The sequence below is a fragment of the Camellia sinensis genome, chromosome 4 (genome assembly GCF_055761805.1).
Source record: "Camellia sinensis isolate YWXY chromosome 4, ASM5576180v1, whole genome shotgun sequence".
Lineage (NCBI taxonomy): Eukaryota > Viridiplantae > Streptophyta > Magnoliopsida > Ericales > Theaceae > Camellia > Camellia sinensis.
Window position 1 is genome coordinate 107,831,966 of NC_138964.1, and position 24,527 is coordinate 107,856,492.

The window sequence follows — 24,527 nt, forward strand, 5'->3', positions numbered from 1 at the left end:
TGGGCAAGTGTATCTGTATAGGAAGTTTGGTGAATAGTACCCAAATTGGCCAAATACTCACAAAACTCAGTTTTAAAATATTCCTCACCCAAGTCAGACCGTAACACTTTAATAGTAGACCCAAACTGTGTAGTAATCATAGACTGAAAGGTATGGTATATCTGATAGAAATTGAACTTATGAGTCATAAGATAAACCCAAGTGTAACGGGTGCAGTCATCAACAAATGACACAGAGTATGCAGAACCCCCTTTGGTGAGAAGGGCCCTAAACATCAATATGAACTAAAGAAAATGGTATATCAGATATAGAAGTGCTTTTACGAAAAGGTAAGGCTGTCATCTTGGCGAGTTTACACCTCTGACATTCAGTAAGTTCACTAGGAGAAACTTTTTTCAAGATACCTGATTGAGCCAAAGACTGTAAGCGGTCAGCAGACAAATGCCCTAATCTAGAATGCCACAAGTAGAAAGGACTAGACAGAAAATCTAACTGAAAAGAGGAAAAGGCAGTTGGAGAGGTTGTCAAAGGTAGATGCAAGCTCTCTACCACATAGAGGTCTCCAACTCTACGACCAGTCCCAATCTGCTGTTTAGACACCCGATCCTGCACAGAACAGATAGAAGAGGAAAAGATAACATCAAAACCAGAGGCGTCAAGTTGACTGATAGATAATAAACTGACAGATAATTGAGGAACATAAAGAACAAATGGAATAGAGACAGCAGACATAGCAGACAGTAGGACAGACCCAACAGATATAATAGACATACCAGACCCATTAGCAGCATTGACAATAATAGGAAAAGGAGGAGGAGTGCAATTTTGAAGTAAGGAGAGATGAAGAGTCATATGATGAGAGGCACCAGAGTCAAAAAGCCAGAGAGACGAAGAAATACCTGAAGAAAATCCAAGCAAACCTGAATGAAGAGGGGAAACAATAGAGACAGATATAGATGGCTAGGAGGTACACAATGTATGTTGAAACTGACTAATTTGAGCAGTCAAGGAAGCTAAGTCAGGATCAGGAAGCGGAGCAGATACAGTAGAATTGGTGGGAGGCCAAACGCTACTCAGAGGAGGAGCGCATAACTTAATCGGTAATTACTGAGAAGACAAGGCAAACACAGACAAAGCAGACAAACATCCCTTCTTGGGACAATGATACTTCCAATGACCTCTTTGATGGCAGTAGGCACATTCATCCGAAGCCAGAAACATCATAATAACTAGAAAACTAAGGGGTTCAAGTGTACCCAAAATTTTGTAGGGTTAAAATGCAATAACAGATAACTGAGTGGCCAAAGAAGAGTCCATTTTTGTTTATTTATTTATTTATTTTTTATTTTAATAAAACAGAGTTTATATGAGAGGTATATATTTATACCACCAGATGATCAAATAACAGTGAGAGAGAGAGAGAACTGGACCAGTCGAAATAAAGAGATAAGGCAGCTTGATGTCGCTATGACCCAACCTCACAAGTCTAGCAATGGCAGCGACTCAACTTTACGAGTCCAACAACAGATCACGAACCAGAGAAGATTCAAAAGATAGGACGGAGTCGCGATGGCTGAAGACGATCGCGAGGTGAGTCGCAATGGCTGTGGACGACCGCGGAAGACGATTGCGACCTGAATTAGAAGCAAGGTGATGACGTTCGCGAACCAGAGGGACTGAGTTCGTGAACCAGAAGGACCAGAACTGAGCCGCGACGAAGCACGGGCTGAAGCTGATTTCGAGTTACTGATGATGATTGAAGACGCGACCCACGAACCAGAGAGACCCACGAACCCTAAGTCGCGATTGTGAAGAAGACTGAAGAACAGAGACGACTTCGAACAATCGGCGACAACTTCGAACAACAGGCGTGGACTTAGGGTTTCGAACAAGGCTCTGATACCATGTAAGATTTCTAAATGGCTTTCTGTATCTCATATATTCAATGTGTATCAATTACAATCAGACCTTAGAATATAATAGCCCTAACTCCTAAACCAAAAAGGAAATACAAATACAATACTATCATGACTCTAATACAATCATGCCTCTAATAAGACTCTAAGTTTAATTTGGAAGACTCACAATATATATCACAATATATTCTCACAGCTACCACTACTAATCAGTGTAATGAAAAAGGGTGGAAAACTGGTGTGCTTTCCTCATGGATGGACAATTCTACCCCTGTCGACATCATCACCAAACTTTCCAAAGTCATCTTCCTGAGCGCCCCTTCTGTTATAATATCAATTGCTATAAAGATTATTTTAGCTTGCATATTCCTGACGTATATTTCCTGTGAATTTGATTATGAAAGGCAGGCTGGTGGTTTCACATTAAGCAAATTAAGAGCTTCTAGAATAGCTGAAAGACTCAAGCTTGATGATGATGGGGGGGAAAAGGATGGAGAAGCATCTAGTGGGAGTGATGGGGAGGATGATGATCCCTTACTTATGGATGAGGAACAGAGGCAAGAATGGAGCAGGAAGATTAGAGAAGTGATTGCTATGAATCCGGATGTCGAAGAGGAAGTAGACCTTGTCAAGAGGAGGAAGAAGATGCAGAAGCTTTTGGCTGATTATCCACTTGTTGTGGAGGAGGATGATCCTGATTGGCCTGAAGATTCTGATGGGTGGGGTTTCAGCTTGGGTCAATTCTTCGACAAGATTACTATAAAAAATGTCAAGAAGGACGATGATGATGAGGATTATGGTAGTGAAATTGAATTGGTGTCGCAAGATGACAAATTACATTCGTCCAATCAAAGACATCAACCACCAGAGAATGGGAAGAGACTGTGTTCAAGGACTTCAGTCCTTTGATTGTCTTTGTGCATAATCGATATAGAAGGTTAGTTTTCAGTGTTTTTTTTATTTTTTTTCGAGGTTGCTCCATTTTCCCTCTAATTTCTCATTCCAGTTGCTTTTTTTTTTTTTTCCCCCTGAACATCTTGGTTCTGAATTCTGACTGGATAAACATTCATCAGCCTTTTGATATAAAGTACTAGTTGTCTTAGCAGTCTTGGGCAATGTTGCTTCATGTTCTTTTTGTTTCCTAGCATGGTTTGTAATTCTCATCTCCATTTGATGCCTGTGCATTGATGGATCTGATTCTCATTTTCCAGATTGGAAGTGATATGATCTTCTGAAGTTCTAGTTGCTTTTGCAATGCTATGATCTTCTTCTTTTGGTGCCTTATACTGCATCTAATTACAAATTCATGGAGTTTCTCCTGTTAGTCTTGGTGAACCCGTGACCTTTCTATATATTCCTTGGTAACAGCTATCCTTCTTGTGTACCAATTTTCAATTTATGTGATTGATGGCTATCTGGTTTACACATTGAATCTGTGTTCAATCTTCTCATTCTTCTACTTATAGAAGTTCACTTCCAATGGGTCAATGCACATGGATTAATTGGTCTTCTGACCTTTCACACTTTTCTATATTGCTACTTTCGACTACTCAAGTCGAGTGTTCTTTCCCAATTTCTTGTATGCTTACAGCAATCACTGTCTAGTAAGGGAAAGAAAAATTCTGTTTGTTATTTGATTTCGAAAGGCTTGGGTCAATTAATTGGCGATGTTTATTGGTGTTGATTTTCCAAGGTGCATTGGAAGCTATCAGAATATTTTTAATGAGATGTCAAACTTTCATGATTGATTTTATAGCAAAAAATGCTAGATTTATTATAGAGTATATTTTTATTATTTAATGAAAACTTATGAATCTCTGCAGACCACTGGAAAATGAAAGGATGCGGGATGAATTGGAGAAAGCTGTAAATATCATATGGAACTGTCAGCTACCATCACCAAGAGTAAGTAAAGCCATTTACTTATTTTTTATTCTCATCATCCCACCTTTTAACATTTATTTTATTTTCAACTACCAAACAGTGTGTTGCAATAGATGCTGTTGTTGAGCTTGATTTGGTCTCTGCTCTACAAGTGTCCATCTTCCCAGAGCTTATCTTCACTAAAACTGGAAAGATCTTATACTGTGAGAAAGGTAAATATTCTAGTAAATAAATTATATTCTTGACACGGCCTCAGCCTTGAATCATAATAATTGTATTATATTTGATTTTTTTCCTGGTATTCAGCCATTCAAACAGCAGATGAGTTGTCAAAAATAATGGCATTCTTTTATTACGGAGCAGCCAAACTGCCTAGCTTGAATACCGTTGGAAAGAGTGAAGAACCAATCCCTACCATTTGAATCGATAGCGAATAGTGTCAGAATAAAAGTTGTACATAACTATATATATATGTATGCTATGGTTTAGAGAATGAGTTTCTGCGTTAGCGATGCTGTGTTTACCATGTTGTTCCCCATACAGATCAATGGACCCCATGAAAATTTAGCTCATATGTACATTCAAGGGGAGATTTATAACTACATTTAGCAATTGTTTGTTAATTTCAGTGTGAAAACTGAAAATTTTGTTATTTATGAACAAGATGAATATGGAGTTCATGTTTTTTTTTTTTTTTTCCTCAAATAGTTTGTGTCCTGTTCTTTAATCCTTGATTTTGGTACCAATATAAATACTAGCTTGTTGCATTCATTACACAACCAATTGGTGTATGGAGAGGGCTCACATGAAAGGAAATTTCTGAGGGCCTGTGTATTCCTTGATTTTAGACATTTTCAAAATGCTGTGCAGAGTTTCTAGTACCCTTTGAGGGACACGGGGGCTTATAAGTTCACGTTAATTTAGGCACTTATAGCTTTGAAAATCCAAGAGGGGATTCATATTTTAGCTACCAACTTGGCATTGGAACATTGGCGGTCGCCCCCCTAATGAACACTTCATAAAGTGTGACCTGTGCAATTGTGTTCCACGTGGAGTTCCATACACAGTGACAATTAATTTGTAGAGTTTATTCAAAGCTATAATCCACACAACTCATGACACAAGTAAAAAGACTTCAAAATTAACATTCTCACAAATAATTATCCGCAGAAATTGAATTTCAAATCATCTCAAACAATAAAAGGCACAAAACTGGTCATATGGCATGCTAGAGCCCCCAATATCCACCGCGACGAACATTATTACACACTGACAAATATGGTCTACATTTAATCTTTATTTTGTAGAAAAGAAACTAACATAGCAGAGTTGGATAACAGAACAATTGACTTGATCCACCTCCTATTAGATAATCTCACACCCATGAACAACCCAAAACCTTCCCACCAACAAAGCATCCGATGCCACAGCCACTTCAATACCAGCAGCAACCATCGTGACCCAAAGAGCATGGCAGCACCTGCTATTACAAAAGCAATAATATTACCTCCAATGACACAGAAAAACATAAGAAAACAAAAACCTATAAAGATGAAACATACACAATCTTTGAATCATGGAGGACTCGATCAAGTTCCTGGGTTAGGTACTTGCCACACTGTCATAGGTAACCACAAATTCATACCATCAGTAGTATAGAAAGTAAACTTTAGACATTTATGGCCATTTTGAAGCAAAACCAATCCGAATAGACCATCTTAGATAGGTCAGGTTAAAAATAAATAAATGATTTATGTTCTTCAAGCATAATTAGGTTCAAAAAAACAAATGATTTGCCTTCTTCAAATAATTTGTTACGTTAATTTGTCCTGCTTGTATATGAACTAGCTGGAGGTTAGATATGCTGACCACCATTTCGTAATGATTGTTCTCACAAATTATGTATGTGTGCATCATAGATGAAACGTAGGGAAGACCATGAGAGCTATAAAAAAGCTAAAGAAGCAGTCGACCATATTGATGGAAAGGAGCTTGGAAGAAGAACATTTAGCTCAGATTTTGCTCGGCCAGGTTTAGAACTGAATAAACCAACCATTAGGTGAATTCTTTCAATTCAAATAGTTCAAATACACTTGAATGTGAAAATTTTCTTTGGGCAAGCTTTCTTTAAAAAATGCAAAAAACAATTGAAAAAGAAAATATGTAACTATTTTTAACCAATAATTGTGATTGACAATGAAAATTGAAGTTCAAATTATGAATCATGCAAAACATGTCAAGCCTGATCAATTTTATGATAAATGTTTGTCATGAGAGGTACTATTCATCACACAAGTCCCGGTGCATGATTACACCCAATATCTTATGATAGGTTTATTTTGCCATAAAATATCATGGTTAATACTATTTGAAGTATATATCAAGTCTCATTATTTTTCATACACATTGAATATTTTTGTTCTCTTTCTCTCTCTACATACATATATGTATATATATGCCTATATATATATATATTATGGTTGAGCAATTGATCAAAATTAAGGTTCAAAGTTAAGGTTTGGGGTTATTATTTTTGTTATATTCAATCCTTGTCTTCTTTTATTCTTGAATAAGGATAAAAGACAATTTAGTCCCTAAAGTATGCGATGTTTTTTTATTTTAATCCCTTAAGTTTCAATTTTCTCATTTTGGTCCTTAAAATTGTCAATTTGAGTCAATTTAGTCATAGGTCTAACATCCGTCTATATTGATAGCAGGAATATGAATAAAATATAGTTTTGGTCCCTAAAATATTCGTTTATTGTCATTCTAGTCCCTCAAGTTTTAAATTTTGTCATTTTAGTTATCAAAGTTGTCAATTTGGTTATAGCTTAAATTAACAACTTTGAGAACCAAAATGACAAAATTTAAAACTTGAGAGACTAATATGACAAGAAATGGATACTTTAGGGACCAAAGTTATCTTTTACCAAAAGATAAAATATTTTTCCCGTTAAGGTGAATGTTAATTTATTATTTGGTGAGTTTTTTTTAAAAACTATTTATTTATAAATGGGTTACCCCTTGACTATTTATTTAATATAGTATGTTACAGTTGTAAACAAACTAGTAATACAATGAGCAAAAGAAGAATCATATACCTCAATAGTGATTTCTGGTATGTGCGCAATCTTATACCAATCCTCCCCTTTCCCTTCTCACATCGCCTTTCCAGTTCACAGCAGTCGATAATGTGCAACGATTGGAGAGATTCAAGGCCTCGTAGCCCTTCCTCTGGCAAAGACTCGAGCTTTGGACATCCTTTGATCTTCAATGACTTCAATGTGACGAGGCTTGCAAGGTCTCTAGGCAAAAGTTTAAGTTCACGACAATTTCTAATCACTAGTGACTCAAGAAGAGTAAGGTTCCTCAGAAACTCTTTTGGAAAACAAACCGTCTCGTCATCATAACAAATAGTGAGGGAAGTGAGACTATTAAGATTTGATATTGAATTTAGTACCATGGTGCACTTGCCAACCAACGACAATTCTTTGGGAGCCGAAAGATGCGGGAAGCTCAATTTAGGACAATGAGCAATATGTATCTCACGAAGACGAGGGAACAACTCTCTTCCCTCCTCCCTTGACAAAGCTTCCAAATTTGGACAATTGCAAACTGTGAGTTCTTCCAAAGATGGGAATCCTCCACCGCCAGGATATTCATTTTCAATATACTCCACTACTTCCATTTCATTAATTTCAAGGCTTCGCAGCAAAGGTAGTTGTCCAAGTGGTGGAAGTTGTAAGCAGTTGTTGCACCCGAAGAGCCGGATATTAACTACATTTTGAAGATCTGAGCCCCTCATCCAGAGCGGGAATTGAGTACCTTTGTACCCGCTTACGATCAACTCCTTTAGGTTTGGATGAGGTTGAAGGGCTTCAAGTACTAGCTCAGACTTAAAATTTTCTTGTGCTTCAGATTCAACATTTTCCTGTGATTCACATTCAGCCAAACCATATGTCCAATTTAGATGCAACTGACTAAGATTTTGCATTCCCACTAAATTGGCTTCTTTTGCATCCATCGGATTTCTCACTCTCTCAAGCTGGCAGATACAAAGTTCTCCTTGAAGGTTCAAGCATTTCAATTCAGCTAGGAGACTACAATCAGTGCTCTTACCTACAACAAATTCATTTAATGTCTTCAGGTTAGTTAGCTGCCCAATTTTGGGGGGCATCTCAATTAACGGACACCAAAACAGAAAAAGATGTCGGAGACTTCTCAGGTACCTCATGTTCTGGGGCAATCTCTCAAGCTTCGAGCAGTGGTCTAGAATTAATGTTTGCAAATTCAAGAGATTACAAATTGAATCAGGAAGTCGCTTGAAACCAGAATGGGAAAGGTTCAAATACCTCAGATGTTTTGAGTTGCCAATTGAAGGTGGCAACTCTTTCACTCTGCCCCATGCATCAAAAGCTCGCAGTGAACCAAACATTCTTAGATCACACCACAAAAAGTCATCTCCTAATGAGTAAATTGACGGACGCTGCAGTCGTAATGTCCGTAAGGACACAACTTTGTGAAATGTGTAATTAAAATTATCCGCAGGCCCGACAACCAATGTTACATGATGAGCTTTTTCGTTGTATATTGTGTCTGGCGAAGAAATAAACAATCTTTTATTTCTTTGAGGGGAATCTTGATATAAAAATCGTTGAATTTACACGCATATCAAAATTGAATTAACCAATAACATTTTCAATTCAAAATGGGTGCAATTTACTGCATTTGCTACCTAACTCCCGAGTAGAACCAGTGCTACTGTTAAGTTAATTATATTGGATTGTTTAGGCACAAGCAAGCGTCCAAAATTGCTTTGGTTCTTTGGACATGTGGTGTGGCGCTTTTACCGAGACAGTTGGGCCTTATTTTTTCAACATGATCGACTCCTTTTAAAAAAAAAAATGATTTATAAATAATATTTTTATGCATAAAATTTATGAAGACGCATTTTGAGTTGGAGCTCAAAGGAACAAATTCGTAAAATTGATGGTAAGTTAGATCACAGCGAACAATAGTCTGGAAATGGAGAACTCCCTTTGTTAATTTCGTGCACCCTATATTGGCATTTTGGCAATCAGTGAGCATGTTAATAGATGAGTCAATGTTTCAACATTGCTTTGTTAATTTAGCATGAAAACTGCATCCCATTGGTTTCATGTGCACTACCCTGGCATCTTGGCAGTGTCAGTGATTATATTAATAGATGAGTCCATGTTTCAACTGTTAAGAAAAATAAATGATTTCTCACAAGTAACTAATTAATAAAAATAAAAATTAATGCAGAAAAATTAAATCAACAATGACACAAAAAATTTTACATAATTTTCTCAATGTAAGATACGTCTACAGAATTCAAGTTGGTTTCTTTCAGCCAAACTACACTCACAGCACTTGACAAATTAAACCACTGAATTGGTCCTTCTCACAAGCACACATCCACCGAAATATATCCATCGGCCGCTGCACACTTTTTCGGAAAAACAAAGTCAATATCAAAAAAATAATGTTGATTCTTGGATTTTTTTATCAAAGTCTTAACGGTTATCAAACAGATTATTAAATATTTATTAGGTCTCCAAAAGTCAGATATAATATATAAAAAAATATTATAATTAACATGAAACCAAATTAAATATTTTTAATAAACCAATTGAGTCTCATACTCCACTAAGGAGATATACCCAACAATTCTCCTCATACCAACTTAGGTGGAACTATCAATCATATTCGCCAAAGTTCGACACTTCCAATGTTTATCCCTCGACAAAGTCTTAGTCAACATATCCGAAATATTATCATCCGTGTGAACTTTTTCGAGTTGTAACAATTTTGAATATAACACATCACAAATCCAATGATATCTCACATCAACGTATTTCGATCTCCAATGAAAAGTAGATTTTTTACTCAAATGAATAACACTTTGACCATCACAATAAAACACATACATTTTTTACTTCAAACCCAATTCTTGCAAAAATTTCTTCAACCATAACTCTTCCTTGCAAGTTTCTGTAATGGCAATAAATTCAACTTCCATAGTTGAAAGAGCAACACATTTTTGCAATTTATATTGCCATGCCACAGCTCCCTTACGAAAGTCATCAAATACCCCGAAGTACATTTCTTATCGGCCATGTTGGGATTTGTGAACCCACCAAGCATCAGTTTACCATTCCCAAAACACAAACACACCTTTAAAGTCCTCCGAAGATACCTTAGAATCTATTTCACCGCTGCCCAAATTTTTTTATCGGGATTAGAGAGAAAACGACTCACTACACCAACGACGTGAGCAATATTCGACCTTGTACAAACCATGTTGTACATCAAAGAACCAACCGCATAAGCATAAGGAATTTTCAGCATCTCTTTTTTGTCTTTTTCACTTGTAGGACATTGATTTGAACTAAGTTTGAAATGACCCGCAAGTGGACAACCAACCGGCTTCGCTTTATTCATGTTAAGCCTCTCAAGAACCTTCTCAATGTAGCTTTCTTGAGACAATCAAATCAGTCCCTTCTTTCGATCACGAACAATCTTCATACAAACTATTTGTTTTACTAGCCTCAAATCTTTCATATAGCAAAAGACTTGCTCAACTCTAACTTTAGCTTGTTGATCGTGGTAGAATCTTAACCCACAATTAACATGTCATCCATATAAAGTAAAAGAATAATAAATTTGTCATCCAGAAATTTCTTCATAAACACACAATAGTCCGAGGTGGTTTTAGAAAAATCATTATTCATCATAAAAGAATCAAATTTTTTGTACCATTGCCATGTCGCTACCATACAAACCTTTCTTCAATTTGCAATTAAATTTTTCTTTCTCATTTTCCACAAAACTCTCGGGTTGCTCCATGTAAATTTCTTCTTCAAGATAACCATGAAGAAATGCAATCTTTACATCAATTTGAAGGCCCACTTATTTTTTAGAATTTTTCTCCCCTAAGGCAACTTCACCAAATCATAAGTGTGATTTCAAGTAAAGAATTCATTTCTTCTTCCATAGCCTTTTTCCAATCACCTTTCTTTGCATGCTCAATTGCTTCTTGATAACTCTCGAGCTCCCGTTGATTGGGTATCAACACAAATTTATTGGGAGGATACTTTTTTGAAGGTTGCTGGTCCCTTATAGATTTTCTCAACTCAAGTTATGGTGGCGGTTCTTGAGTTTGATTCTCTTCCTCAATTTCGGGTTCAATTTCATTTGGGGTAGCATCATAATCTACATCTTCAAGAGGTGACTACACATCTCTCCCATTTTCATCATCCACTGAAGAAGAAGGAGATGGATCCTTGTCAATAACATCAATAGTTTTTGGCTCCGGTTGATTACCTTTGCCAAAATCTTCAATTGTTTGGTCTTCAAAAAGCACAACATCACGACTTCGAATAACTTTCTTGTCGATCGGATTCTACAATCTATAACCAAAGTCATCACACCCACAGACAAGAAAAATGCATTGTCTTGACTTACTATCAGGCTTGGACCACTCATCCTTTGGAATGTAAACAAAAGCTCGACAACCAAACACTCTCAATGTGACACTCCAAAATATTTAAAATGTAATTTGTTTTAATTTAGAGATTTGTGGCAAAATGTAAATTAATTGACCATCTCGTCTTCCTTCAATCAACAATCTATATTTATATATATTATTTAATTATATTAATATAATAGAAAGTCAAAAAGAAAGAGAAAGATGGTTACAAAAGAAGAAAAAGAAAGGAATGAAAAAAAAAATAAAAGAAAGAGAGGGAAACATGTGTGGTGTGGTGTGGTGTGGTGTGCACCCTCGTGGTAAGCCATGAGGTGTGGAGAACTCACCTATGAATAGGTGAGTTCGAACTGAATGAAAACACGGAGAGAAAGGAGAGACGGTGTAACAAAGAAGAAATAATATTAAGGTGAGTTTATTATATTTTGAACTATTACAAATTATTTTATGTAAATTATGTTTCATAAATTATATTAGTTTTTAAGTATGTAATTTATTAAATGAACCCTATTTGTTTAAAAAGGAAAATCCAAAGATATAACTATTTATTAAATGTGTTTTGGATAATTATTTTGTAAGTACCACCACAGAGGTCCCATATCTTGGGTACATAAATAACCATCGGCCCTCTGAATTGTCACTTTATGTGATCATCTGTTCTGTTCTGTTCTGTTATCACTTTAAGTGATCCTCTGTTGTCATGGATCCACTAACCCTCTAATTTCTGGTGTGGAGCAAAGTGCTGTGCGGAGGTAAGCGCTACACTATTATGAGAGCCACCTCTAGAATTTGTATGAGCCACCTCTTGAGTCCATACATCTGTTATGTTTTGTTCTGTACTGTGATTATGATTATTTGCTTATATGATGTCTGTGTTATGCTTCTATTATTTAAAATGATTTATGTATTGCTGCTACTGAACAAATCTCTGTTTAGCCCAAACAATTATCCATGGTGATTTTTATACCCTTATACTCTCAGTATAATTTTTCTTACTCTGCCATGTGCTTATAGTTGTTAACCACTTTCATGTGACCTGTCAGGACCTGTGCGTGGGGTAGGCATGAGGTACTTGGCACTATAATTAAATAGAAGCTCCAATGTATATGTTTTTGATTATATAAATATTTGGGTACCCTTTTATTTTATTTCGCTGTATTTTTAATCCGATACATTTTGGTATTAACTTATATTTTTGTCCTGTTACGATGCCTAGCCTCTGAGTATCTGGTTTGGGTCATGACACTTAAGTGCTCATAAGACACATATTTGTCGGTCCAAACTCTTTCGGGAACATTACCATTCAAAGGACAGGAATGAGACAAATTGATCACATCAACTGTTATCCTTATTGCCTCACCCCAAAAGGATCTTGGCAATTTAGCATGTAAAAACAGACACTTTATTCTTTTCACAATGGTGCGGTTCATGCTCTTGACAACACCATTTTGTTGAAAAGTCTTCTTAACTGTCTTTTGATGCTGAATACTATAACAACCCCGACTTATAATTAGCTCATAATCCGTAATTAAGGATGCTTAATACATAATTAAGATGAACTTCTATATTAATTGCATGAGTTATATGTTATTTGTATTATATCTGCATGTTATAGAAATATATGTTCAGAATTCTGCATGTTTCTGCTAATTGATGGCCTTATCGGCTACCAAATGCGAAATTGACTGAGTTTCTGTGTAATTGAGTATTTTTGGAATTTTATAGTAAGTTTAATTGAAATCTGATTCGGAATCAAATAAGTAGAAAAAATTAGAGTCAGATTAATTAACTCTAATTAAACTTAATTAAGCTTCCTAATCAAGCCTATATAAGGCTTATATATGCCTTCTAGACTTCATTTCTTCATTCATTTTGAAGACCAAACGTGGAGAGCAATATGAGATTCAAGGTCAACAATTAGAAGAAGAAGAGGAATTGGCTTCGATTCTAGCTAGAACTTGAGAATTTGGGAGGAATCACTCAAGAATTCAAAGAGTTGAAGCTTGTAGGTAAGGAATTTGGTCCTTAAATAAGAAAATTATGATATTGTAAACACCCCATTTTTGACCGCCCTTACTACTTGGGCACCATCGCTTGTGCACCGAATGATGAAGTTGTATATGCTTGTCAAGTACTCGAAGTCCTCAGCAGAATGCCACAGCTTTAAGCCCTCAAAACCCTACATACTTTGTGCCTTGTTTTGGACCAAAACCCTAGTTTTTCAAGCCTAAAAACCCTGGGACTTGCCGGCCCCCTTTTGTGGGCTGCCGGCCACTTTGTGGGCTGCCGGCCACTTTATTGGCTGCCGGCTACTTGTGTGGCCTGCTAGCTAAAATTTGTGGCCTGCCGGCCACTTGTGTATTTTTGCAGATATTTATGCCAGCTGTGCCAGCTGTTTTCACAGATGCTTGCATCTGCCTACACGTGTATGTATGGATGTTTTTGAGGGAGTTGCATGTTTTTCTATAAATAAAGGACCTCCACTTCCATTAGGTTAGAAAATTTGGAGAAAAATATTTTCTCTCTCTTACAAATTCTTGAGCCTTTGCCTATACACTCTTAACCAAACCTTATGGTCATTGAGCTGAGGTACTTTTGAGCCTACTTTGAGCTCTTGAGGGTGTGTAAGTGTTGATTTGTTGCTTAGAAAGTGTTCTCCTCTTCAAGAGGTATAAGTCTTGGCTTGGTTGCTTTGATTTATTTGCTTTCTTTCCACTATTTTTCAGACTGTTTTTGGACTGTTTAAACTTTGAAATTTTGGGCTGAAACTTATGGTTTAAGGCCAATAAGGCTGGAGGGGTCGCTCACCCTTCCTCCCACCTAACTTCCTAGGCCTTTGCCTGTGTGTTTCCCACATTTTTGTCAATTTTGTTTTAGCTTTTTACTACTGATTTTTAGAGGTATTTCAGTAGCTAAAACCATGTTTTGAAGTCCAAAAATTGAGGGTGTAGCCTTCCCTCCTTATGCTTTGTTTACTAGCTTACATAGCTCCATGTTGTAGCTTACTATTTTAGCTCTTTGTACTTCACTTTTAGCACTATTTTTGACTGTCTTAGGACAATTTTAGGCTATTTGTTTCATTCGAGCTTTGTATAGCATGCTTATAGTGTAGTAGTCATCATAGACTTGGTGGTTTAGGCCTTAGCCACCAACCTATTTGAGTTGATAGCATTTATTTCTTGCTTTCCATACTTGTGATTACTTCTAATCACTTCTGCAACCTCCCTCATTTCTTGACTTTTTCTTTGTTTTGAAAGTGGCTTCAAGCTAAGTGTTTGTTTAAGCATGAGATTAAGGTGTTGTGCTTAATGGTTTAATCCCTTTGGGGGTTCATTACCAACGACATGATGTCTCTCTCATGCCCAAAACAACTCTTGGTTTGATACTTCTTTCCATAAGAGGACTTAATGATCACTATTGGACTCAATGAACTAAAGAATGTTTGATAATTAAAATGGAGTAATAAAAGTGGGACTAAAAAATGATACAAGATAATAACTTGGTTAGAGTTCAATCGGACGTTAATTGAACCCTTGAGCCTTGAGTTATTTCATACTTGTTAGTGATGAAAATGGTTTAAGAGTCATTGTCAACCATTTCCCTTGATCAATCCATGATAGGGATAGGGGGTTTGAGAGCCTTTTATTGTGCATTTATTGAAATTGTACCCTTTGGTTCATAGGCCATTATGCAATGAAATTGTATCGATTGATGGTTTGTAAATCAAACTTACCATGTTTGATGATAAGGAGGGGTAAGTTGTACAAATAACCATTGAGAATACCTTGTTTGTGCTCTGTTTTCTCTCTGTTGTAGCAGGAGGGAGTAGGCTCTAGTGGCCGGCCGACCACTTTTTCTGGCCGGTAGGCCAACTTTTTTGGACAGCAGGCTCACTTTTGTAGCCGGCTAGCCACTACTTTTGGCCTGTCGGCCACCTTTGCAAAACCAAGCAGTGGCTCTTTGAAACAGACAGAGCTAATTTTGAGGTAAAAAACAATGCAAATATTTTGATTGTGCAATAGAGGCTTTCTAGCAGCAGAACAATGGCTTCTTCGGGTGGAAATCTGCGCATGCATAAGCACTCCTCGCTTCCCGGGGCTAGTTTAGTCATTTCTTTAATGTTATATTCGTGTTGTAACTAATTAGTTAAATTCTAATTTGTAATTAATTAATTAGTGTAATTAATTAGTTAGCTCCATTAAAATAGGTAATTAGTAAATTCCATAGAATAATTAATTTGTTGTTGTAATAATTAATTAGCTAGTTTAGTTAATTTATTTCATTCAGTTTGTAATAGCTAGTTAATTAGCTTAACTAGTTAGTTTATTCAAACCCTCCTGTGTGAGGGCGCAAATGTTGTAATAATATGTATATCTTCCAACCCCACGTCCTTCTCCCTTTTATTTACCTGCTTATGATAATTAGATTAGAGCATCATGTTTCCTTTAGCATACTTCATGTTTGCATCCACTTGTATTGCATGTATCAAGGCTCAGTTCATCATTCTAACTTGCATTGTTAGCTAAACATTTCGTTGAATATGTGCTTAGACCGCATGCTATCAAATTGCTTCACATGTTATGTTAAGTAGTTGAGCCTATGTAGATTGCACATCGCATATGATGCATTAGTCATATTGCATTAGTTAGGATAATGCGTTTTTTTTCTAACTCTTTCATCTTTCTTTTTTTTAGCTTGGAGTACTAGGTAAGCATTTATTGCTTTAGCATAATCGCATGCGTGTTGTCTAGCATATTCATCATGAGGCTAAGTGCTTATATGATAAACTGTTTGAATGACTGTGGATGAAAGCTAATTGCTTGAATTGGGATGATTTGATCAATGTACATTTAAGCCCCCTTTTTCGAAGTGGCACATTCATAAACTCTTTTCAAAAACAAACATGAAATCAAATGTTCCAATTTTTATAAATTAGTCTATACTTGTGTGTGCCACATAGTAAGTTAGCCTAATAAATCGGAATAAGAGCATGGAATGTAAATAAGAATCACATCATGATTAGTAGAGGCCGATTTTTGATCGGGCGAGCGGAGGTGCTCAATTCATGACATTCCCGTCTCGTACCTAAGTTCCTGAGCCGAGACAACTTTGGTGATGACGGACATGTGACCTTTGGCACGAGTCTCGGGTTTCCTAAATTTCTCAAAAATATTTAGATAGCGACTCTGTATCTGGCAAAGCAGTTTATTTTTGGCATTTTGATTCAAAATTGATTTTCCAAAAGATTTTCTGGATTTGGAGTCTTTGGTGTTTATCTATTTCACATTGCACTTGTGAGATCAGATTCAAAACTGCGGGAGTCCGAACTGTAGGGCTCCGAAAGGAGCATGAAAAGTCAAGCTACAGTTTCTGGCGACTCTACTGGGGAAATTAGAGAACTTGATTTGGGCTTCATGATGTGAAATTTTATCTACACTTATATGTTCTTTGCATTGCATTTGCATTGGTACGCTTAAGTCATTGTGTTTGCCGACTGTTATTCCTGGATGGTTTGCCAGTGGCTTGCCCAAAAGCTTACCAAAAGGCTGACTGGTCGTGGGCTCTGCCATGTTGGGAACACAACCCTTGGATCTGGACTACTGCTGTACCGTTTGATCCTCCTTTCACTTCTCGGTGTTAGGTGTGAAAGGTATATTAGGTAGTCTTGCCGAGGTACCCATTTGACCATTTGGCCTAGTTGCATATAATGAAGCCATAGAGACTTGTGGGAGCCGGATAATTTTGGATCAACAGGAACGGACCAATCTGGTCCAGAACATAACTTCTATTCAGCATCGACCCTATCTAATTGAGGGGCCGAATAAAAGAGCCGAAATTCTTTCCAGTGAAACAAGGGCCGTATAGAAGTACGTGTCAAGGACTAGGAGTGGGCCAGGCCCCAAGGCTCCAGGAGAACATTATAAATACAAGATCTTCAGTCCTAAAGAGGTATGTGAGAATTACTGTGCTTAACTTAGAATATAAGCTTCCTTGAGTGTAGATACTAACTCTCCCGTCGGAGTGCTAATTTTGGCACCCCCGACCGAAGTGTTTATTCTTTTCCAGGTGACCGGAAGAGGATCACGAGCGTTCCCCAGGATCCGGAATAGTATTTCCAAACCACTTCCCCACAATTGGCGCCGTTTGTGGGAATACTCAAGCACATCCATGGCGAGCGTGACGGAAGATCCTCCGACAGTCACCGTTGACCCTACACCTCACGATGAACTACTCCAACAAACTTGCTTGGACCAGAGACTATCGCTGCACGATGTGCCCTGAATTTCGCCTCACTCTCGACGTCGGAGCATGAGACAATGCTAGCAATCATGGAACAAGCAAAGCAAAATGAACAGAGGCTGGAGAACATGATCGCTGAGAAAGAATGTCTTGGTAAAGATTTGGCCTTGGAAATGGCGAAGTCCAAACAAGCTGCACACCTAAATCCGAAACAATCTCCGAAGGCAGGTGGTCGACAACCTCGAGCACGACAAGACACTGATAGCGACTCCGACTCATTATCCCCGAAGCCCAGGAAGAAGGGACGACATGAAACCACTAGTTCTTCTGAAGAAAGTCCCTGTACAATGCAGAAGCGAAGAAGGAAAAGTTCGGATGAAGACCAACACGATCCCTTCGTACGACGGATCGCAAGGGCTGCGTTACCAAAGAAATTTAAAGCACTGTCGTTCACCCTGTATGACAGCAAATCAGACCCCACCGACCACATCCACCACTACAAGCAGGCCATGACATTGCATGCAGACGACGAGGCCCTCATGTGCCGAATATTTCCCAGCAGTTTGGGACCGTTGGCGGTCCGGTGGTATTATAAACTAGAGCCGGATTCAATCAAAACCTTTCACCAACTACAGAAATCCTTCAGGGCCAGATTCATTACCAACGAAGTCCAGCCAAAGCAAGCCGACTCCCTCTGGGCAATGCAGATCCTACCAAGAGAAACACTAAGAGCTTATTCGGCGCGATGTTGGGAATGCTTTAACCTTGTCGATGACGCTTACAACGACTCCATGACCATCACCGCCTTCAAAATGCGACTACACCCAGATAGTGCCCTCCACAGTTCCTTGACTAGAAGACCCCCCAAAACAGTCTGGGGGTTGATGAAGAAAGTAGAGGAATACTGCAAAGTTGAAGACGACGCCTTGCAGGTTAAAGCCAGACACGTGGTCAACAAAACGGCCCCTCCTGAAATCCCTCAGCCATTAAGTTCCGCACCACCTCAAAGCCCTGAACCATGACAACGGGCTAAACGAGACAAGAGATGGGATTCTCGTCGATCTAGCGATCGATGCCCACACCAAGCCAATGAGCAACTGCAGGTCGATAGCAGACGCACAAAACGCGCCGACAAGAAATATACGGAGCTGTCAGAGCCAATTAGCTCAATTATGCCTAAGATCCAACATCTTCTATTCTTCAAATGGCCGTCCAAGATGGTGGGACCTCCTGACACGAGAAGGCGGGACACACGTTGTGAGTATCACAAAGATCATGATCATGATACGGACAACTGCTATGCCTTGAAAGACCACCTTGAGGAATTGGTCCAAGATGGTCGGCTCCAGCAACACGTCCGGAAAAGCACAATCAAAACTGTCGCCCTTCGGCAGGAGTCACCTCCCCTCGGCATTATACATATGATATACAGTCTTCTAATGCCACGTACCATGCATGCAATCCATTCAGCCCCTCAGGAGCAACGCACACAAACGAAACAGCCCCACCAAGCGCCGAGCATTATCTTCGACGATTCTGATCTTATCGGCATAAAACTCCCCCATATTGATCCATTGGTCATTGAATTACACGTGAACCGGTTTACCATTGAACGCATCCTCGTTGACCAGGGGAGCACTTCAGAGGTCATGTATTACGAGACCTTCATCAAACTCGGCTTCAACAAATTAGACCTGTCTCCAGCTTCTCATCCATTGTTCGGCTTCAACGTGAATCTGGAGTATCTGTTGGGGAAAATCACGTTACCTGTTCGGGCGAGCTCCCAAACGGTGGAAGTGGAATTCCTGGTCGTTAAACTCCCTTCGCCGTATAACCTCATCAATGGGCGGACTTGGTTGCATACTATTCGGGCCGTACCAAGCACCTATCATCAGCTGCTATGTTTCCCGATCGAACACGGCGTTGAGCAAATCTGGGGATCTCGGCAATCCGCACAAGCATGCTATCTCCTCTCTAGAAAGACACGGAAGCTGTAGGCGATATCGGTAGCAATTTCTCAAGACGTCTGATCAACGCATCAAGCTGCGCCGCTGCACGCTGATAAAGTCGCCCCTGAAGGTATTTTTGGACGATAGAAGGCTGGTCAATGGAGAATTAGGCACGCGGTCTTGCTCCTAACGCACTTGCGCAAATTCTATCATAAAACCCAACTTGTGGGAATGATATTGGTTCTGAACGGCTCACCATGTACACTTTCCACTTCTGTAATGCAAAGATGCCTGTTTACTGACTCTGCAATCCAGTTCAAAAGCCTCCGGATTCGGAGCGCCCTTCGTGGATGTCACGATTGGCCAAATAAAGTCTCCAAATTCGGAGCCCCATCGGCGCATGACGTCCTTGGGCCGATAAAGCCTCCAGATTTGGAGCGCCCTTCGTGGATGTCACGATTGGCCAAATCAAGTCTTTAGATTCGGAGCCCATCGGCGCATGACGTCCTTGGGCCGATAAAGCCTCTGGATTCGAAGCGCCCTTCGTGGATGTCACGATTGGCCAAATCAAGTCTCCGGATTCGGAGCCCCATCGGCGCATGACGCCCTTGGGCCAATAAAGCCTCCGGATTCGGAGCGCCCTTTGTGGATGTCACGATTGGCCAAATCAAGTCTCCGGATTCGGAGCCCCATCGGCGCATGACACCCTTGGGCCGATAAAGCCTCCGGATTCGGAGCGCCCTTTGTGGATGTCACGATTGGCCAAATTAAGTCTCCGGATTCAGAGCCCCATCGGCGCATAACATCCTTGGGCCGATAAAGCCTCCGGATTTGGAGCGCCCTTTGTGGATGTCACGATTGGCCAAATCAAGTCTCCGGATTCAGAGCCCCATCAGCGCATGACGCCCTTGAGCCGATAAAGCCTCCGGATTCGAAACGTCCTTCGTGGATGTCACAATTGGCCAAATAAAGCCTTCGGATTCGGAGCCTCATCGGCGAATGACGTCCTTGGGTCGATAAAGCCTCCGAATTCAAAACGCCCTTCGTAGATGTCACGATTGACCAAATCAAGTCTCTGGATTCGGAGCCCCATCGGCGCATGACGCCCTTGGGCCGATAAAGCCTCCGGATTCGGAGCGCCCTTCGTGGATGTCACGATTGGCCGAATAAAGCCTCCGGATTCAAAGCCCCATCGGCGAATGACGTCCTTGGGCTGATAAAGCCTCCTGATTCGAAGCGCCCTTCGTGGATGTCACGATTGGCCAAATCAAGTCTCCGGATTCGGAACTCCATCGGCGCATGACGCCCTTGGGCCGATAAAGCCTCCAGATTCGGAGGGCCCTTCGTGGATGTCACGATTGGCCAAATCAAGTCTCCGGATTTGGAGCCCCATCGGCGCATGACGTCTTTAGGCCGATAAAGCCTTTGGATTCGGAGCGCCCTTCGTGGATGTCATGATTGGCCAAATCAAGTTTCCAGATTCGGAGCCCCATCGGCGCATGACGTCCTTGGGCCGATAAAGTCTCCGAATTCGGAGCGCCCTTTGTGGATGGCACGATTGGCCAAATCAAGTCTCTGAATTTGGAGCCCCATCGGCGCATGACGTCCTTGGGCCGATAAAGCCTCCAGATTCGGAGCGCCCTTCTAAAATGAAAACATTTACACATCTAAGCAGGGATATATAGGCTGAAACCAGTACAATCGCATGAACAAGACAAAACATGTCAGCATTCAAAATAAGATGCTCAAATTAAACATACAAAAGTTCAGAACGAGATAAACTTTTAAAATGAAACATTTTATTCAATTAAACAGTAATTACAAAAAACGCCATCTGCATTCGAAGCATTACAACATCTATTCTCATACGACATCGCGCTGTACAAACGGCAGCGCCAAATCAATGCCCGCTGAACAGAGGGCACCCGTAACTTGAAAATGCTTTGATCTGACCGCACTTGAGTCCACGATTCACACCAACGAGATAATCGCCTTTGAGGCGGAAATCTAGGCACCATAGACAATGTCAAGGCCAAGATCCAAGACAAGAAAGGAATTTGCCATGGAAACAGTAATACTCAACGGCCACGGAGCTACGTCGGCCCCATTTCTCGGCTGCGGTTGCGGACAACTTCGCCATTGCTGTTTCTCCTTTCGAGGTGATCTGCTTTGACGACTTAAAGGCTGATGTTTCTTGAGCACCCTGCCTCCAGTGCGAGTGTTTTCCCCGCTGCGATTCGTCACAATACCAGACTCAACCTGAGTCCGAGCTTCTTCCCTGCTAAAGAAAAGCTCCATTCGACGATCACACTTACGTAACCCCACGCAACAAAATCATTTTAAAGCGAGTCTGTGCACAGAAAGCAAGGTCACTGGAGCGACAAATCTAAGGCATTTTATTTCTAAAATCTTTGCAGTGGCCCCGATGCGATTTCGTTAACACTCAACTCCAAACGACGGACGCTGAGCGACATTTGCCGCAGCCACTTCATGCGCTAGTTTTTGCCTTGTTAAAATGGCCTAATTATATAAACGGCAGTTATGGGCGAATGCCTTGGAAGTCCATGTACTGGCTGGGGCAAGGGCAGAATTATTAATCTAACCGGCCGAGCATCTTGGCCCCATGCCGATTGACACGTGCCACAACCACTACATGCACTAATTTTTGCCTTGTTAAAATGCCCTAATTATATAAACCGAAATTATAGATGGGCCGACTGTCTTCGGATTCGGAGCCCCATCGGCGCCTGACGTCCTTGGGCCGAAAAAGCCTCCGAATTCGGAGCCCCATCGGCGCATGACGCCTTCAGGCTGAAAAGGCCTCCGCAGAAAAATGCTTGTGCTGAATAAAATTTTCAACGAAGCAAAGTTGCAATAAAATGAGTACAGCCTCCATAAACAAGGGCCGAAAAATGCAAGTGTTCAAACAAGAATGTTCGGAATAAAATAAGTAATATAAATAACAAGTGCGCTACAGATTGAGAACTAAGCATTTTATTAAATTCGGCGAATAAATACATAATTTCGTTTTCAATCTACGTAAGCATTACAAGGATTTCTTGGGTTCGGCGGCTTCTTCGTCATCGCTCTTCTCAATTTCGAATGCGGAGAAGGGAAAATCATTCTGTTGATACAACGAAAACACCGAATCCAACCCTCCCGATTGGAGACTTGCAGCTTGCCGAAGCGCCTTGATCTAAACGTGCCTAAATCCCTGATTTTCACATCGGTAAACTTCTTCGGCGAGTTTCTCCTTGGTCTTCTGAATTCTGACCTTTTGGCCGTCATGGAAGCCTTTTTCATAGGCCGTACCCCTCGCAGTCTCGATTGCGAACATGCTAGCCGTATTACGATCGGCGATCGCATCGCTAATCAGCCTCTGAGTAACCCTCTTTTCAACAACCAGATTGGGGTGGCTGGTTGATTGGGGCCCGGCAGACTTGATTTTCCTTAGCTCGCGCTCGGCTTTTTCGGCGCGAGCTTCTAACTTCCGAATGCGTTCATCTCTCTGTTCTATGTCGCGGCGAGTGGCGCGGAGACGCATGCCGATCTCATAAGCCGTGTACAGTCCCCTCACCGCCCCGTGAACGCCTTCATGAAACACTTCGAAATCCTATCGACCTACCATCGACTGTTGAACTTCGGGCGAGAAAATCTGTCGAGCAAACTCGACTGCCAGTCCGCCTCTGTCATTGGTCTATTACCCACGAAGACTGTAAAACTCAATGGGCGAGAAGTCGCGTCAGGTTGCCTGCCAGAACCAAGCTGAGGAGACTTACGCTGTGGCTGTTTGTCCCTCCTAGGCGACCTATTCCGACGACGAGGAGATTGGCGGCTCTCCCGATCCCTCGAAGTCCTACTGCCCGTGTGTGAAGGTTCACCGCTTCGACTCATAGCTTCTCCCAGCTCAGCTAGAGTCTTCGATTCACTTCTGTTGTTGAAGAAAAGTTTATTTGACATTTGTGCTTGTTCAATCTTCCTCAAAGAGCTGGACTGAAATGCTGAATGAGCACATAAATAGGACACTCGTTCACGAAGTACACGCCCATTTATTCCCTACGGGGGTAGCACCTCCGAGGCAATCCCCTCAATATTGAAGCGTCAACTACCCGGTGCCGAACAAATCATATGCCCCAATCGCATATATTCGGCGTTCTACGATTCATCAATCTAGTCGGCTTAAGTGCCCCAGCCGTTCCCCGAATTGATGCCTCAACACAAGGTGCTTATGGATGTGTTGTTCGGCGTTATACGATCACGAACCCGCTGGGCAAGGGCAGATTCATCAATCTAGTCAGCTTAAGTGCCCCAGCCGTTCCCCGAATCGATGCCTCAACACAAGGTGCTTATGGACATGTTATTCGGCGTTATATGATTGCGAACCCGCTGGGGCAAGGGCAGATTCATCAATCTAGTCGGGTTAAGTGCCCCAGCTGTTCCCCGAATCAATGCCTCAACACAAGGTGCTTATGGACGTGTTATTCGGCGTTATACGATCGCGAACCCGCTGGGGCAAGGGCAGATTCATTAATCTAGTCGGCTTAAGTGCCCCAGCCGTTCCCCAAATCGATGCCTCAACACAAGGTTCTTATGGACGTGTTATTTGGCGTTCTACGATCGCGAACCTGCTGGGGCAAGGGTAGATTCATTGTCTAATCAGATCGCTAAGCTCAGTCGGCTTGTAAGTCTGTCGTCTCATGTAGTCTTGGAATTTTGTCCTAACCACTGATTCTCCTAACTGTCTACTCATACAACAAACAATACAAGAAATATCTTGAAAGCATATGAAATTTTCATTCATAAATTGGGCGCTAACAGCGGACATTGTACATATGAAAATCCAACATAGATGAAAATCTACTAAACAAAAATAGACATTGAAATCGAGAAAAATCTAACAAACCTAGAATGTCTCCCAAATCAAGTCTCAGGGTCAGACTCAAGCAGCTCAACGTCCACTTGCTCGTAGGGAATTGGCGTGGCCAATGTAACTCCAGCGGCAGCAAGGGCTGTGAGCCAGCCATGTTT

General features: G+C 40.5%; 1 protein-coding gene and 1 pseudogene across 4 annotated transcripts in view; one reads left to right on the forward strand and one right to left on the reverse strand.

Moving 5' to 3' along the window:
* Nucleotides 1-4,510, forward strand: part of LOC114258719 (thioredoxin-like fold domain-containing protein MRL7L, chloroplastic) — a 64,282-nt pseudogene extending 59,772 nt beyond the window's left edge. The window contains exon 13 of the transcript XR_014327303.1: nt 4,107-4,510. The product of XR_014327303.1 is annotated as a thioredoxin-like fold domain-containing protein MRL7L, chloroplastic (transcript). The remainder of the gene's footprint in view (nt 1-4,106) is intronic.
* Nucleotides 4,511-4,955: 445 nt separating this feature from the next.
* LOC145789427 (putative disease resistance protein RGA1) lies at nt 4,956-8,347 on the reverse strand. 3 transcript variants are annotated; one of them, XM_082865894.1, is made up of 3 exons: nt 8,030-8,347; nt 6,902-7,919; nt 4,956-5,280 (listed from the first exon to the last, which is right to left on the reverse strand). In XM_082865894.1, exons 2-3 carry the CDS (start codon nt 7,822-7,824, stop codon nt 5,166-5,168), a joined length of 1,038 nt encoding a protein of 345 aa, XP_082722020.1. In that variant the 5' UTR covers nt 7,825-7,919; nt 8,030-8,347; the 3' UTR covers nt 4,956-5,165. The 3 variants fall into 3 exon arrangements, with proteins under 3 accessions (XP_082722020.1, XP_082722018.1, XP_082722019.1); XM_082865892.1 differs by having other exon boundaries at nt 6,902-8,347; XM_082865893.1 differs by lacking the exon at nt 4,956-5,280 and adding an exon at nt 5,390-5,418 and having other exon boundaries at nt 6,902-8,347.
* Between the last annotated feature and the right edge of the window lie 16,180 nt (nt 8,348-24,527).

Bases quoted from the DNA above. Each gene is read 5' to 3' on its own strand.
- LOC145789427 (XM_082865892.1), bottom strand. From the start codon at position 8,235: ATGTTTGGTTCACTGCGAGCTTTTGATGCATGGGGCAGAGTGAAAGAG. The intron at 5,281-6,901 runs GTATATGATTCT...TTGTAATAGCAG, and splicing joins TACCAGAAATCACTATTGAG to GTGCTGCCATGCTCTTTGGG.